The sequence below is a fragment of the Mesoplodon mirus genome, assembly GCF_964341445.2.
Source record: "Mesoplodon mirus genome assembly, chromosome: 15".
In the NCBI taxonomy this organism is placed as follows: Eukaryota; Metazoa; Chordata; class Mammalia; order Artiodactyla; family Ziphiidae; genus Mesoplodon; species Mesoplodon mirus.
Window position 1 is genome coordinate 85,135,006 of NC_138991.1, and position 14,805 is coordinate 85,149,810.

The 14,805-nt window shown below is 45.1% G+C and overlaps 1 protein-coding gene across 1 annotated transcript in view; it reads left to right on the plus strand.

Moving 5' to 3' along the window:
• Positions 1-251: 251 nt before the first annotated feature.
• Positions 252-14,805, plus strand: part of GNA12 (G protein subunit alpha 12) — a 116,069-nt gene continuing 101,515 nt past the window's right edge. The window contains exon 1 of the mRNA XM_082644436.1: positions 252-642. Within this exon, the coding sequence (XP_082500562.1) occupies positions 331-642 (312 nt within the window). The 5' untranslated portion in view covers positions 252-330. The remainder of the gene's footprint in view (positions 643-14,805) is intronic.

The window sequence follows — 14,805 nt, forward strand, 5'->3', positions numbered from 1 at the left end:
CCCTTTCATTCTGAAAGAAAGAACCTCGGCCCGGGCGCCCAATGAGAAGCGCCCCCACCCCAAAGGTCCCTCCTCTTTCGGCGCCGACACCGCCCCCAGGGCCGGAGAGATGCCCGCCTTTCGGCGTAGCATGGCCCAATCGGAGGGCGCGACCGTCCGGACGGACGGCAGCCGGCCCAATCCGCGGGCCTCGGGCTGCGTCGCCCCGCCCCTCCGCCGGGCCGAGCGGCGGGCAAGAGCGGGCCTCGGGGCGGCGGCGGCGGCGGACGCGGCCTGAGGGAGCGGCCGGCTGCCGCCTCGCCCGCCGCGGGGTCCATGGCCTGAGCGGCCATGTCCGGCGTGGTGCGGACCCTCAGCCGCTGCCTGCTGCCGGCCGAGGCCGGCGGGGCCCGCGAGCGCAGAGCGGGCGGCGGCGGGGCCCGCGACGCGGAGCGTGAGGCGCGGCGGCGCAGCCGGGACATCGACGCGGGGCTGGCCCGCGAGCGGCGCGCCGTGCGGCGCCTCGTCAAGATTCTGCTGCTGGGCGCGGGCGAGAGCGGCAAGTCCACCTTCCTCAAGCAGATGCGCATCATCCACGGCCGCGAGTTCGACCAGAAGGCGCTGCTCGAGTTCCGCGACACCATCTTCGACAACATCCTTAAGGTGCGCTCTCCCCGCGTCCCCGCCCGCACACCTGCGCCCAGGTGCGCACAGGTGCGGCCCCGCGGACTCCTGCGCCCGGCCGGCACCGCGGCCCACGCCTTTGTCTGCCCCTGGTCTGGCCGCAGCGGCCCCGTGCCCCCAGCTTTGGGGGAGCCGGCCAAGGATGCGCACCCTGTCTCCCCGTCGGCCTGGTGGCCTTCGCCCCTGCTCTTCTCGGGGATTTGGGGACTGAGGAAGCGGGGAAGCCGGACGCCTTCTGGGGCTTTGGAGGCGCGGGGGTTTTAGCAGTGGGGAGGGCCCCTCCTGGATTCAGGGTGCCGTCCTTGCCCTGCCCTCCCAGTAGGTTCAGAAGAGCGGTGTAGACTGGAGAGGAAACCGGCCGCACGCCTCTCCTTTTAAACTGGTTATTAGGAAAAATTCCAACATATACAGAGTAGAGAAAATAGAAGGAACAGTAAGTACCCAGGCTCCTCTCCACAACTTCAGCAGTGATGGATTCAGCGCCCGTCTTGTTTCACCTGTACCTCTGCCCCTGTGATTTTGAAGCAAACCCCAGACACTGTATAGATTCACTAGAAAGTGTTTGTTTACAGAGCTCACAGATAAGCGTGCGGTGGTTACGTTTTTTTAAATGATGCCTTATGAACCCTGAAAATTTAATAACTCCTTATCATGGTAACGTACCCAGCCCGGTTCAGATTTCCCCCATTGTCCCATAACTGTTTTGTTTGCGCTAGGATATAAATTAAATCTTTGCATTGCAATTTTTAACATATCTCTCAGGTGGTGGTTAATCCCCAGGTGCTCCTTCTGTTCCTTGCTCCGTTTTTATCATTTGCTACTTGTTTGTAGGAAAAAAAAAAAAGCATAGAGCTGACCAAGTTTGGTTTCTAGTTTCTGTGTACTGTGTGAACCTGTAGTAGAGGGCCCCAAAGAAAGGAATTCTGGAGCAACCTGATGAGGGGAAAATCGAGCCTCTCCTGTACCTAGAATAGGGTCATTTCCTTTTTTTTTTTTTTTTCTTTCTTTCTTATAGTTTCTTACCTGTACCCTTTCCTTTCCCCTTCACCTGCCCTTTCCATGGCCCATTTTGGGGAAACCAAATTACAGGTATGAGGAAAGTTGTCTCAAAACAGAGGTAGAGGGAAGCTTGTCATACCAGCATCCTCTCTGGAGACGAGATTTTGTGGTGCCTGAGGAACTCTAAATTTAGCAAAGGGCTGTAGAACCAACCCATGGGCACATGTCTTTCACTTCACCCATGAGGAAGCTCTGGGCCTTGGTGATGAAGGGGGCTCCCCGCTGGGACCTGGAACCCCGGGCTCCAGACTTCAGGCCTGCATCAGGAATCTCACACCAGTATTCTCACTTGATGTATTCGTTAGTAAAACATTTCGTTTTGATAGAAATAGCTCTTTTAGGATCCTGCCGGGAAGAGAATAATTTGAATGATAAAACACCCGTTTCCTTTTCACCTCTTTCAAAAGCCTCTCTGTGAGTCAGAGCTCTGGCCCAATACTTCATAAACTTTAAAGGCTAGGTGCCCAGTATGATCCAAGGGATTAACTGTGTGTTTAAAATTCCCCTCATCTTCTGGGGTAAAGTTCGTTTGATTGTCTTTCTCTGTCACAGAGCTGGATTTTATTTTTGTGGCTTTTCTGGACCTCTTAACCAAGCAGGTTATAAGATTTGGCTGATGGACTCGCAGTTTCTTTCAACTCGGGAGGCAGAGAAAATACTTAGAAACAGAATCTTAAATCTAAATCAGTGTATTAAGTGCATTTTTAGAAAACTCAGTCTTAGCTTTTCCCAATGCATATAGACACTAACTTTTACTAACTTCCTTACCAGCAAGAAACAAGATTTGTTAATCGGTATCCTATTTTCCTTGTCAACTTTTTTTCTTTTTAAGTTCACTTTGTCTGTTTTGACCGTTTCAATGAGTAGTTAGCAATTCATCTTTCAATGTAAAACCAATAATTACCTCTCCCCTCATTTGGACAGATCACTTTGGGAAGAGACTTTTTAAATAAATTGCGTTTTAGTGGCTCTAGTAGCAGGTACTTGAATAATAACTCTGCAGCATAATATTTGTGTCTACAAATAGAGTTCGTGTTAACAGGCTATTTTTAAAGCACTAGCTATGTGCCAGGCCTTTTCATATATGGCCTTTAATTTTCCTAACGCTTCAAATGGTATTGTCGCAGCGTAAGGTCAGTTACCTAATTCGTAGGTGACACAGCTGGGAACCAAACCTGATCTTTTTTTTAAATTAAACTTCTAATGCTGAGAGAATTGTAGAGTCCCATGCAGTTTTAATAAATAATAGAGAGCTCCTATGTACCCTTTAACCAGTTCCCCACAATGGTGAGATCTTGTAAAACTCGTACAATATCACAACCAAGATACCAACGTTGAGAAAGTGAAGACACAGAACGTTCCCATCACAGCAAGTATTCCTCACGTTGCCTTTTATAGCCACTGCCACCCTTCGCCCTCCCCCGACCTGGCAGTGACTGATCTATTTTCCAATTCTATAATTTCGTCATTTCATGAATATGATATAAATGGAGTCTTGCAAGATGTGACCTTTTGGAATTGGCTTTTATCATTCAGCGTGATTCCCTAGAGATACACCCCAGTTACTGTGTGTGTTCACAATCAATAGTTCCTGCCTTTTAATTGCTCAGTAGTATCCATGGTAAGGATTTACCACCGTACACCATTTAACCATTCGCCTGTTGAAGGACATCTGGGTTGTTTCCAGTTTCTGCCTATTACGAATAAATCTTCTGTGAACATTTGTGTACATGTTTTTTGTAAGTACATAAATTTTCATGTATCTGGGATAAATGCCCAAGAGTGCAGTTGCTCAGCTGTGTGGCAGTTGCCTGTTTAGTTTTATAAGAAACTGCCAAACTGTTTCTGAAGTGGCTGTACTATTTTACATTCCCACCAGCAGTGTATGAGCGAGCGATCCAGTTTCTCTGCATCCTTGCTAGCATTTGGTGTTGTCACTGTTTAAAATTTCAGCCATTTCGGATAGGTGCGTAAGTGCTATGTTACTGCCATTTTAATTTGCATTTCCCATGGCTAATGATACTTTCCTGTGCTCATTTGCCGTCTGTATATTCTCTTTGATGAAATGTCTCTTCATACTTTTTAGCCATTTTGTAATTAGGTTCCTTGTTTCTTTATTGTTGAGTTTTGAATGTTCTTTATATATTCTAGGTACCACTCCTTTGTGAAATACGTGTTTTGCAAATATTTTCTCCCAACCTGTAGCTTGTCTTTTCATCCTTTTTAACAGGGTCTTTCACAGAGCAAAAGTTTTTAATTTTGATGAGGTCCAATTTATCAGTTTTTCCCTTTATGGATCATGCTTTTGGTGTCAGGTCTAAAAACTCTTTACCTAACCCTAGATCCCAAAGATGTTCTCCTATTTTAAAAAAAATTTTATAGGTGTACATTTTACTTTTAAGCCCCTGATCCATTTTGGGTTGATTTTTGTATAAGGTGTGAGGTTTAGGTGGAGATTTTCTTGTTTTTTCCTCTGTGGTTGTCCAGTTGTTCCAGGATTATCTGTTGAAAAGACTATCCCTCCTCCTTTGAATTGCTTTTGCATCTTTGTCAAAAATCAAGTGGGCATATTTGTGTGGATCTATTTCTGGGTTTTCCCTTCTATTCCACCGATCTATCTCCTCTTCTGCCAATATCACACGATGTTGATTGCTATTGCTATATAGTAGGCTTAATATCAAAGTCATTTCTCCCACTTCATATTTATTTTTCAAGATTGTTTTAGCTATTCTAGGGTCTGTGCCTTTCCATTGTAAATTTTAGAATAAGGTTTCTTATGTCTGTATTAAAAAAAAAAACTTGCTGTGATTTTGATAGCATTTGCATTAAACCATAGATCAGTTTGGGGAGAATTGACATCTCTCCTATGTTGAGTCTTCCAATTCATGAACATAGTATGTCCTCATTTATTTAGGTTGTCTTTGATTTCTTTCATCAGCATTTTGCACTTATCAACATACAGATCCTGTACATGTTTTGTTACATTTATACTTAAGTATTACATTTTCTTTAGAGCAGTTGTAAGTGATACTGTGCTTTTACTTTAAGTTTCCACATACTCATTGTTACTATGTAGCAATAGGATTGATTTTTGTGTCAATCATGTGTCCTGTGACCTTGCCAAATACACTTAATGGTTCTAAGAGCTTTCCTATAGATTCTTCGGGATTTTCTATGTAGATCATCATGTTATCTGCAAATAGGGACACTTATTTCTTCTTTCCCTAAAGTTAGGTATGCTTTTATTTATTTTTCTTGCCTTACTGCAGTGGCTAGAACTTCCAGTATTAAGAGAGGTGAGAATAGTCATATCTTATGTTTCTTTCCTGATGTTGGTGATTTGTGTCTTCTCTTTTTATTTTTCTCAGTCTTTTAGAGGCTTATCACTTTTACTGATTTTTTTTCCCCCTGAAAACTAGCTTTTTATGTCATTGATTTTTCTTCTGTTTTCAGTTTCATTTATTTCTGCTTTTTATTATGTTTTTCCTTCTACTTGCTCTGATCTTATTTTGCTTTTTTTTTTAAATTTCTTGAGGTAGAGACTTAGATTATTTACTTGAGACCTCTCCTCTTTTTTAATGTAAACATTTTAAGTGCTATAAATTTCCCCCTCAGCACTGCTTTAGCTGTAGTCACATATTTTGATATGTGGCATTTTAATTTTTATTCAGTTTCATATGTATTTTTCTTTCTTTTGAGATAGCTTCTTTGGCCCATAGATTGTTTAGAAGTGTGTTACAGTTTCCAAGAGTTGAGAGATTTTCCTATTATCTTTCTGTTCTTGATTTCTATGACTCCATTATGGTCAGAGGACATACTTTGTATGACTCAGTTCTTTTAAATTTTTTGAGGTTTGTTTTATGACTCAGAATATGGTCTATCTTGGTATATGTTCTGTGGGCCTATGTTGGTGAATGTTCCGTGGGTACTTGAAAAAAATGTGTATTCTGTTGTTTGGTGGCATTTTCTGCATATGTTGATTTGATCGGTTGCTTGATGGTGGTGTTGAGTTCTGTATCCTTGCTGATTTTCTTTTTAGTAGTTCTGTCAGTTGCTGAGTGAGGTGTTGAAGTCTCCAACTATAATTGTCCATTTCTCCCTTAGTTCTGTTGGGTTTTGCTTCATGTATTTTGAGACTTCGTTGTGTGGTACGTAAACATTTAGGATTATTATGTCCTCCTGATGGGTTGGTCTTTTTGTCATTATGTAATGTCCCTTTTGGTCTCTAGTAATTTTCTTTGCTCTGAAGTCTACTTTATCAGCTATTTTAACATAGCCACTTTTTTTTTTTTTAATGAATGCTTTCATGGTATATGTTTACATCCTTTTAACCTACCCACATTGTTGTTTTGAAATGAGTTTCTTATAGACAGCATATTATTATATCATATTTTTTTATCTACTCTGCCAATCTGTTAATTTGTATATTCAGATGATTTACATTTAAGGTAAGGTAATATTAACATGTTACGGCACAAGTCTCCTATTTTATTATTTTATATTTTTGTTTTTGTTTCTTCTGTTTCTATCCTTCCTGCAGGTTATTTAAACATCTTGATTGATTGATTTTTTGAGTAGCGTATCAATCAAAGCTTTGTATCATTTTCTTGGTAGTTGCTCTAAGCTTACCATATACATATGCAATTTATCCCAGTCTACTGGAAACTGTGTTTTACAACTTTAAGTGAAGTGTGGGAACTTTATTTCCATTTAGATCCCTTTACCCTCCCCACCTTTTTATAAAAAGTTTATTTGTTTATTTTTGGCTGCATTGGGTCTTCATTGCTGCACGTGGGCTTTCTCTAGTTGTGGCAAGCAGGGCCTACTCTTTGTTGTGCACGGGCTTCTCATTGTGGTGGCTTCTCTTGTTGCAGAGCACGGACTCTAGGCACGAGGGCTTCAGTAGTTGTGGCTCACGGGCTTAGTTGCTCCACAGCATGTGGGATCTTCCCGGACCAGGGCTGGAACCCATGTCCCCTGCATTGGCAGGTGGATTCTTAACCACTGCACCACCAGGGAAATCCTTACCCTCCCCACCTTTAAAATATCAGTGTCTTAAATATTTCTTATACTTTGAGCACCACATCAGATGGTTTTACTTCAGTCATCAAATATGGTTTAAGAAATGCACGAGAAATAGGAGAATTTGTTATATTTATGCCTGTTTTTACCTATTCTGACTGTGTCCTTTCCTTGCTGAAGTTCTAGCCTTCTCCTGTTACTCTCTCCTTTCTCTTTGGAGAATTTCCTTTAGCCAGTCTTTAAGCATGGATTTGCCTGCAACAAATTCTCACAGCTTTCCTTGTCCAAGAATGTCTTTATTTCACCTTTAATCCTGAAGGATGTCTTAGCTAGCGATTGGACTCACAGCTGACACTTATTTTCTTTTAGTCCTTGAAAAATGTGCCACCTTCTTCTGACCTCTGGTTTCAGATGAGAAATCAAATCATTCAAATTGCTGTTCCTCTGTAAGCTTGTCATGTCTCTCTGGCTGATTTTAAGATTTTTTCCTTTGTCATTGGTTTCCTGAAGTTTAATTATGATTTGTCTGGACATAGGTTTCTTTCAGCTTATTATATTTGGGGTTTGCCCAGCTTCTTAAATCTGTATATTTGCCTTTTGCCAAAATTGGGATATTTTCTGCCATTATTTCTTCACATACTTTTTCAGTCCTGCTCTTTTTCTCCCTTCCTTCTGGGACTCTGTCGATAGGCATCTAGCTCTTGTTCCTGACCTCTGGGTCCCTGAGACTCTGTTTCTTGTGGAGTGGGGTTCCAGCTCCGGCTCTCCCTAGGCCTGGCTGACACCAGGGAAGGCGAGGGGGCAGACGTGGCAATCGGCCCAGTCCCCCCGACCTTCTACCCTCTGGGACTGGGTGGGGTGGCACTGCCCTGGTTGGGGATTGGGAGCACTTCCTGTGTGTCTAGGCAGGGATGGGAGGTGAGATCCCTGTGTGGCCCCACTGCCAGCACGATGTGGTGGGCCACTTGGAACATGCCTGGTTCTGAGGCACAGGAAGGGGATATGGAAGGTCTCCTTCCCTTTCAACCCCACTGAAACCTCAGAGGACGATTCTGCAGTTTTTCTGTTGGTTTTTGGCTGGAATAGGGTGGGTGTTGTCAAAAACGTTTTCTGTTGTACGACCACCCTTTTCCTGGCCCTTGGGCTGGGGAGACAAGCTGCTCTTGGAGCTCTTTCCATCTGCCTTTTGGCTTTTCCAGCTTGGAGGCACTGGCAGCACCCTGTCCTGGGCAGGTACCTGGGGGACTCACTGCCACGTCTTTCCTCAAGTCCCGGATCCCAGCCAGCCTGTCGCCTTCTTCCCACCCCATTTCCTATGCTTGTTTTGTTGTGTTGTTTCTAGAGCCTTTTCACTCGTAATGGGGAGGGCCTGGGAGGAATGGAGCTACTCTGTCTTGGCAGAACCGGACCAGACGTCTTCATCTTCCTGGTCCTCGATTCCAGGTTCAGGGCTCTTCCTTCGTGATCACAGTTGGGCCTGAGTTTGAACACATTGTTTCTTTAACCTCATTGCCTCACTCTAGCCCTGTGATGGAGTATTTGAATCTACTGGTTGCTTTGACTTCCTGTAAATATTATCCATAAGACTTCCTAATCTTTCTTTTCATTTTATTTAATTTTATTTATTTATTTATTTATTTTGCGGCACGCGGGCCTCTCACTGTTGCGGCCTCTCCCGTTGCGGAGCACAGGCTCCGGACGCGCAGGCTCAGCGGTCATGGCTCACAGGCCCAGCCGCTCTGCGGCACGTGGGATCTTCCCAGACCGGGGCATGAACCCGTGTCCTCTGCATTGGCAGGCGGACTCTCAACCACTGCACCACCAGGGAAGCCCTCTTTTTATTTTTATAATTATTTTTTTCTTAACATCTTTATTGGAGTATAGTTGCTTTACAATGGTGTGTTAGTTGCTGCTGTATAACAAAGTGAATCAGCTATGTGTATACCTATTTCCCCATATCCCCCCCCTCTTGCATCTCCCTCCCACCCTCCTTATCCCACCCCTCTAGGTGGTCACAAAGCACGGAGCTGATCTCCCTGTGCTAGGCAGCTGCTTCCCACTAGCTCTCTATTTTACGTTTGGTAGTGTATATATGTCCATGCCACTCTCTCACTTTGTCCCAGCTTACCCTTCCCCCTCCCCATGTCCTCAAGTCCATTCTCTACGTCTGCATCTTTATTCCTGTCCTGCCCCTAGGTTCTTTAGAACCGTTTTTTTTTTTTTTTAGATTCCATACATATGTGTTAGCATACGGTATTTGTTTTTCTCTTTCTGACTTACTTCACTCTGTAGGACAGACTCTAGGTCCATCCACCTCACTACAGGTAACTCAGTTTCGTTTCTTTTTATGGCTGAGTCATATTCCATTGTATATATGTGCCACGTCTTCTTTATCCATTCATCTGTCGAGGGACACTTAGGTTGCTTCCATAGTTTTATAGTCTTAAAGATGCTAGTCTGTCACTTCCCAGGTGGGCTGTCCCACATGTTCATGTATTTGGTGCTTCAGAAATTATTTAACAAGGCCTCTGGTGCCTAGCGGGGGCCCCAGTACGTGTGTGGGAGACTTTACACCAGCCTGGCTTCATCTCACCGTGCTTTCCGCTCCCTCATCTGTAATTTCAAGAACCATTTTTAATTAACCGATTTTTACATCCAGTTAGAGGTGAGTAAAATGTTACCTGTGTGAAAGTCCTTTGTTACGTGGACTGGAAATCGAATGCAGAATCGCATGGGTGCATCATTTAACCACACAAAGGCAGACCTTCCTTGTATATATACGTATTGATGATTTTAAAACCTTGTGAGTAATTAAATTATTAGAATTAGTGGTCTTTTGTTGGCACTGAAACAAAAGAATTCAATTCAACAAAATTTTTGGACCATGTATCCAAGGATTTGTGCTCTGTGCTGGTGGGGAGAGGGATATATATATATATATTTTTTAATTGATTGATTGATTGATTGATTGAGGTACACGGGCCTCTCACTGCCGTGGCCTCTCCCGCTGCGGAGCACAGGCCCCGGACGTGCAGGCCCAGCGGCCACAGCCCACGGGCCCAGCCACTCCACAGCACGTGGGATCCTCCCGGACTGGGGCACGAACCCGCGTCCCCTGCATCGGCAGGCGGGCTCTCAACCACTGCGCCACCAGGGAAGCCCAGAGAGGGATATTTAATGACAAGTCCTGCCCAGTCCCTACCCTGCAGGCACTCTGACTAGCTGGGGAGACAGTTGCTCTTGTAACTAGTGTTGAGTCGGAGTGTAACCAGACTCAACGCCAGTGCAGGGGCAGGGAGGCGGCCCGGTGGCGAGTAGGGAAGGGTAACTCTGGCTGAGGTACCCAGGAAAGCCTGCCAAGGAGGCGTGATGTGAGCTGGCCTGCGAGGGCCCTGCAGGAGTCCAGCAGGTGGAGAAGAGCTCACAGCTGAGACCATCTCAGTGCCCTACGTTTGTCTATCAGTTAAGACAGAGTTCTAGTAAGTAGAGGTATTAAAGAATGAATGTAGGAGTGAGACAGAACTTCCTAGTGCCAAGGACTTGTAATGAGACGGCTTGCTAGGGACCTGTGGTCACGATGCTCTGTGGCTGAAAACTGGACCTTCTTCCTATGAAATTTGTGTGTGCACACAGTTTCAAGGAGCTCCCTGGACATGCTAAATCCCAAGAGTGGGCCTGCATGTGCTCTGTGGACTGCAGTTGAAGAACTTTTGTTGTAGAATACCAAGATTATGTTAGGTTTTAAAACATTTATTATTATTATTATTTTTTTAGAATTGTTTGCTGTATTATATTTACCTTTTTGTTAAGGTGAGGAAGACTTAGAAGAAGCCTCCACTGCTGTCTGGAGTTTTTAAGCACTTTGAAACTCCTGACCTGCAGAATCTTTGTTTCTTGGGTTCCGAAGCAGCACTCTGGGCTTGATGCTACAGTGGGTTTGCGTCAGAGCAGAAGCACAAATGTGCTTCCGGGGTCTGGAAGAGCAGTTGGGTTTTTATTGCTTTTTTGGCAAATTGCATTTAAGTAAGCAAGTTTACTTTTACATGTGGACACAGATGGTTGGTCCTTTAGTAATGCCAAAAAACAAAAACAACAACATCTTTTTCCATTGGTTAAAAAAATCCAGAGACTGCCCTCTGGCCATTGTTGGGGATTCAGAGCACATGGACAGTTGGTTTTCCCCTCCAGCTTTCAGGTTGACATGTTGATTATTTTAACCAAATCTATTTTTCAGGGAGCAGTATTTGACCTTTAGTCATCTGTCACATGGGATTTGGGATATAGCTGTGCTTGATGCCAGATAGTGTTCTGTTGGCAGCTCATAATTATTTTTTGTTGTTACATAGTTGAGAGTGGGGACGTGGATCTTATCGGTTTTAAATAGAACTGAAGATTTAAACTGAAGTCTTACCTACAGATCTAATTATAGGGTGATCTTCAAACCAAAGAAGCTAATGTTGTGTAATGGACCTAATGCTTAACTTGCATTACCTGAAGGGCAATGCCGTCCCTTAAAGATGGGCTGGTTTACTTCATGTTGTAACTACTATAGTTTGTAGTTAAACAAAAACAATAGAGTCCTCTTTGCATCTTCTGTCGAGTGGGCTGGACAGAGCAGCTGCTCAGTTGCAATGCATTGCCCTCTGAGAGTGAACAAGATACGAAGAATAGTTGCTGACCATGTGATAGTCATCTTTTTGTATGATTCTTTTGTGCATTAAGATATTTATCTCACATTAGGTTAAATGTTCAAGTAGGTCCAGGTATGTGGTTTATGGAATGGAAGACAAAGTTTGCATCCTGCGTTAGCATGTTGGTTAGAGAAGCCGTCGCTTCTGCCTTGGTATGGTGAACTGAATCATTTGGAACTTGTGCTTTGGAGGTGCAGCATCCAGAGGACAGAAAAGGAACAGTTGTTACTCTTGAGAGTATTTGCAAGAGGATAGAGGTGGTGGGAGAGCAGCACTGCCCTTGTTCTGGATGCCAAGGGGAGGAGAATGTTCCTGATCCTGCTTTGTTAAGGAAGCACAGGCCAAGTATTGAATAGCTGGCACTTCTCTCTGAACCTGGGCCTCCATTTTACTGTGTGGTCTACAATCCACGGCCCCAGCTTTGTCAAATAGCCCTGTTAGACTCAGCAGCAGACCGGCCTTAATGAACATTCACTGGTGTTAGCCAGCGCACCCAGGCCTTAGGTAGTCAAGTGACTGTGTAACCTTGAGCAAAAACTCTAAACCAAGGGAATGCTTAGACTCAGGGAATTTGTGTCCTGTGCTGTGCTAATACTGTCATTACCCTGGTGGAGTGTTCTGGTGATTGTGCGTGGTGTGGATTCCACCGAGGCCTTGAGTGCCTTCTGGGGCGGTCACATGGAGGTTCCCTGCCATATCCAGGGAAGGCCAGGGTAGAGGTTAGGGCCATGGGAAACCTGCACCCATCATTCCGGGCCAAGCCCTTTGTGTTGTGCTGTGTGCATGATGGCGAATCCTCCTTTCACGGTGCTTCTCTGCCTGGTTGGCTTCAGTGGGGATGGGAAACACAAGGGAGGGCAGGGCAGGAAAGGGGACATCCCTGGTTAAGTCACTGGCAGGACCGGGGAGCCCTAGCCTAGCTGAAGGAGGCTACCACGTTGTACAACCGAATACAGGTTGTATGATGAGATTCATCTCCACTAGTGTGACAGTAAATATCCTGGAGCCACATCACTGACTTAGACCACGGAGAAGCTTGTAGCAAGCTCCATGGTCCCTGACAGCACGCCCTGTGATGCAGATTGCATTCGTTTTCAAGGTAAATCTTTGTGCATCTCTGTAAGACAAGATACTCAGTGTTACAAGCAAAAGACCTGACATTTACCGAGAAAGGAAAGGAAGTAATTAAAGTCTCACCTTACTGCTGGTTTCCCTTACAGGTAAAAGGGAACAGCTGCTTCAGAGGTTTGTTTTTGGAATTTTTATAACACCTGTCAGCAGGATTTTTAATCTGTGTTTTCCACTGACACTCAGTTCTCCATCTACAATTGTTGGCACACAGGAGATGACCCCCAAATTATTTATACTTTTTGTGGCCACTTAAAGTGTTGGGATTTTTTGTTTTTTGTGGTTTTTTTTCAAGGAAATGAAGTTCTATAATTTTAGTTTTAGGCTGGGGAAAGGAAATGTTTTCCCCAGGAGTCTGATGACTCGATCAGGGAGATGGAGGTTGAAAGCTCTGTTAGAAGCGTGCAGTGACGTGGAACACAAGCCGGGGTGGGGGGGGGCAGGGGGCGGGGACTCCCAAGATGAGCCGATCGGAACAGAGGACTAGAAGGCTGGCTGTTTCCCTTCCTATCAGTACATATCTGATACAGCTATAAAGTAATGGGACTGTGTTTTTAAACAAACAAGCCAGAACTACCAGAACAGACTGGTTAAGGCAGATGTCTCATTAAAAGTAATCATCTCAGGAGGCCACGTCAACAGCTCCTTAAGCGTGTGTTTATGGGCTGGGCACCGTCTCTGCCCGGAAGGAGCAATACCTTTCCTTGGTGTGGGGAGCTTCTGGGTTTGTGTTTAAAGCACCTTCTCTGTTACCTCGTTGGACCCGCTCAGGCGGCTCATTGGGGTTTCTGACTCTGACGGGAGGGATGGTCCTTTCCCAGATGCAGTTGTATTTTTGCCTCTCTCGCCATCCCTCTGCCCGCTCCGCAGGGGGCGGGGAGGAGTGGGCTCAGCCGCCTGCCCACAGGAGCCGGCTCTCAGCCCTGAGCTGTAGGCGTGGCCCTGCCTGTGTTGGTCCAGCTGTGCCAGGGAGCAGACCTACTTGGCTGCAAATTGCAAACCAAACTCTCCCATCTGGCTTTTATTAGTAGGAAAGCCAGTATTTTGATCTCCATCTATCTATCTCTGACTCCTGTTTTGATCTCCACGTTGACTCTAGACTTGGGAGCGGAAGAGGAAGATCGAGACTCGTGAGTACGAGCTTGCCTGGGGCAGCCACTGGGCTGGAACTCCCTTGTTGACGTATCCGTTTGGCTCTTTTTCTGCCACGAGAGGAAATAGCAAAATGATCATTATTTTAGGAATAAGTGTAGTTGTACCCGAAGGACACCATCACTTTCTGTTTCCTCATGGAAAGTAGAAGAAGTTCGCTGTGCTTACTGGCTTCTGTGAGATGCAAGCCTAGGAGTTGCGGGTTTCTAACCTCCCACTTCTCCCATGTCGGGGAACTCACCTCACTGAAGGAGCTTCCTTGACATGGATATGTTTTGGAGACTCTGACACACTTGGACCCATTTGACACAGTGTTCTATGGAGCAGCACAAAATACAGAGCCTCCTTCTACATGAATTAGTTCACCCCCCTTGAGTGAGTTAACTTATTCAACAGATTCCCCAGGTACTGTGATATAGCAAAGAACACGACAGAGAATTCCTCGCTCCTGTGGGTAGAGCTGCCATCAGCCCCGTGCCGTATCCTTACAGCCTTATGCATCCTTACAGCCTTATCCTTATGCATCTCTCAGTGGGGTGTTCTGTAACTCCTGAAGGAAGAAAAGGCACAGCCCTGTGGCGAGCTGGAAGGAAAGAATTCACACAGAGGAAGCAGGAGCAAATGCCCTGAGGCAGGAAGGCCAGAAAGAAACTGGAAGGAATGAAAAAAGCTCTGTGGAAACCTAATGGGTGGGGAGGTGGGAGAGGGAACCTGGGTGAGACCTGGCAGGGCCTTCCAGGCCGAGGTGATCCTAGCGGCAGCAGGAGGCGGATTGCAGCGCTTCAAGCAGAGGATTGCCTTGATCTCCTTTTTCAAAGCTCCGTCTGGGGGAATGTGTTAGAGTGAGGCAGGATCAGAGAATCTTCTCCCATTCCCTAGTGGTATAGCTGCATACATAAACAGCCATGTGTGCATTTAAAAAATAATCTTACATATGAATATAGGAAAATTCAGCAGAAGTAATCAAGGAAGGAAAAAGAACATGATTACACATGTAGTTTACACACGTGAACTGTATAAAATTCTGATATTTGACCCTTTTTGACCTATAAAAATGTCAGTATTATATGGTCCAACCTAACATCTGAAA